Consider the following 2,347-nt stretch of genomic DNA (forward strand, 5'->3'; position numbering starts at 1 on the left):
AAATAGTAATAGTAGATCACAAAAATGTTAGAATTACACAAAACAAAAACTTACCAGGCCAAGAACCAAAGGCATCCTGTAGAACCCCATCTTGCCAGGAACAGAAAAAAGTAGGTCAGTCTAGAAAGGATGAGATATGACCGTGACGACCATGAGTTAAGTAAGCCTACTTAGTTATCTGTTTCTAATTATATTGATACAACACACCTGTATATCATTAACCTGAAAATCCAAGTAATTTTATGGCGTGAAAAGATTACCTCTTTTCAACGTTCAAATCTTAATTTAAATATTCGCCATCCCATCCCTCATTTAAGGGGTATTGAACGCACTTTGTCGACACTGGATACAGCAAATGTAGTGTAGTTGACATGTTATAACATATCTTTCTTTATTTTCACCCATATTTTGGGACAAGTCTCTTTAGAGGATAATGTGAAAGATTTACAATATAAAAACTATAATCTGAAAACACTAAATCCTTTCATTGAAAAGCTGGAAACAAACGTGTTAGCAATTCCAAGTGACCCAACACATGGGGAGCATAATAACACTATTTTGACAAAAATATTTATAACTTAATTCACTAAATTTTCATAATAGTGTAATCTCAGCAATAAATTTTGTGTGTTAAACTAAGAGTTCAATAGCTTAAGTCACTGAATTTTCATAATAGTGTAATCTCAGCAATAAATTTTGTGTGTTAAACTGAGAGTTCGATAGCTTAATTCGCTGAATTTTCATAACAGTGTAATCTCAGCAATAAATTTTGTGCGTTAAACTGAGAGTTCAATAGCTTAATTCACTGAATTTTCATAATAGTGTAATCTCAGCAATAAATTTTGTGTGTTAAACTGAGAGTTCGATAGCTTAATTCACTAAATTTTCATAATAGTGTAATCTCAGCAATAAATTTTGTGTGTTAAACTGAGAGTTCAATAGCTTAATTCACTGAATTTTCATAATAGTGTAATCTCAGCAATAAATTTTGTGTGTTAAACTGAGAGTTCAATAGCGCCCTTTTAACCTTCAGATATTAAGTTGTAATTTTAACAATACATTTCACTTTCAGTCCTTATAAGGATTATTCACATTTAAAAACAGTAAATGTACCCAAAATACATTAGGTTTTAAATGGGAAATATTTATGTGGTACATCTTTCCAAATCGTATTAAAAGTATTTTTAAAATGTTGATTTACTACACCAGTTAAGGTCATTAAGGCCTAACTCCTATCTCTTACATATGGCAAGACCTGCATGCTGTATATTTTCTAGAAACACTAAGTACTACGAATTGTCATCGATAATTCTTTACTAAATAGCCAATTCATGAATAAGGTTTCTTAAGTACATAAGCTTACTAAACGTGAAAGCCCAATACAAAAAATATATCAATAAATAGAAATAAAACTGCTCCCCGATGGTTGTGCAATAATCTAGAGGGCTTAAAATGCAGATATCCCATTGTGTATCTTTACGCTTAAAAAAATAGAGTCATTAAGAAAATTTACTGAATTCTTGGAAGTAGATGGTTATTTTAACTTAACCCTAAAGCAATTATACCAAATAATTAAAAAAATCAAACATACTATGTGATAATTTTCTTACCTTAAATATTTTGAAGAAACTTTGTTTTCAAGACAATTAATAAAACACAAAAATATAGCGAAAGAAATTCACAGTCCTGATCTGAGAACAAACTCTGACAACACAGCCGTTCTAATACGTAAACTTTTTGGCCTGGATTCACTGTATACAAGGACAGCGTGTATTGCTCAACTCCTACCTGTTAACATATCCCACCTCCTTCTGACACAAAACTTGTTCCTCCACTTGTTTCACACCTGCCTGTTCTCGTTTTATACGGCCACCCTGTCACGTGACTGGGATAAAACCGGCTTCTCTTCGACAACATACAAAGCTATCGAAAGTAAGAACTTGCAATTGGTACTTGTAATTTCAGTAGTTATTACTCACGCCAGGTGTCTTACTCATACTACAATTCACATGCTTGCAATTGAGTGTAAATATTTGCAGTGAAAAGAAAGAGGAAGGAACATATTGCTAAAGAGATAATTTAGCTGAAAAAACAACAACTATTTTTAAGTTTTATCTTCACTTTCTAGAATTTGTTTTTCACACTAAGGTATAAAAAAACAAGAAGCGAAGTGGCATGAAAATCAGTCTATAGATTTGTAAAGTGTTCTATCATTAGGCGAGTTGTTTTGGATGATTTAGTAAAAATAATGTCAAGTACAATCAACGTAACGATAACAAATTAGTTTATTTATTCTTTAATGTTTGCTTCAGGCTACTTTCACTTGTGGTTGTAGGCCTAAGTGTAC

The 2,347-nt window shown here is 31.8% G+C and overlaps 1 protein-coding gene across 2 annotated transcripts in view; it reads right to left on the minus strand.

Moving 5' to 3' along the window:
- The window catches only part of LOC106461713, a 37,499-nt gene extending 35,676 nt beyond the window's left edge, over positions 1 to 1,823 (minus strand). The window contains exons 1-2 of one of the 2 annotated variants that reach the window (XM_022388740.1): positions 1,789 to 1,823; positions 55 to 120 (exon numbers count right to left, since the gene is read on the minus strand). In XM_022388740.1, coding sequence (XP_022244448.1) covers positions 55 to 90 — 36 coding nt within the window. In that variant the 5' untranslated portion in view covers positions 91 to 120; positions 1,789 to 1,823. Of the gene's footprint in view, positions 1 to 54; positions 121 to 1,610 lie in introns of both variants that reach the window. The other variant, XM_013921562.2, reaches the window with a different exon arrangement.
- Between the last annotated feature and the right edge of the window lie 524 nt (positions 1,824 to 2,347).

Source organism: Limulus polyphemus, unplaced genomic scaffold (genome assembly GCF_000517525.1).
Source record: "Limulus polyphemus unplaced genomic scaffold, Limulus_polyphemus-2.1.2 Scaffold1016, whole genome shotgun sequence".
In the NCBI taxonomy this organism is placed as follows: Eukaryota; Metazoa; Arthropoda; class Merostomata; order Xiphosura; family Limulidae; genus Limulus; species Limulus polyphemus.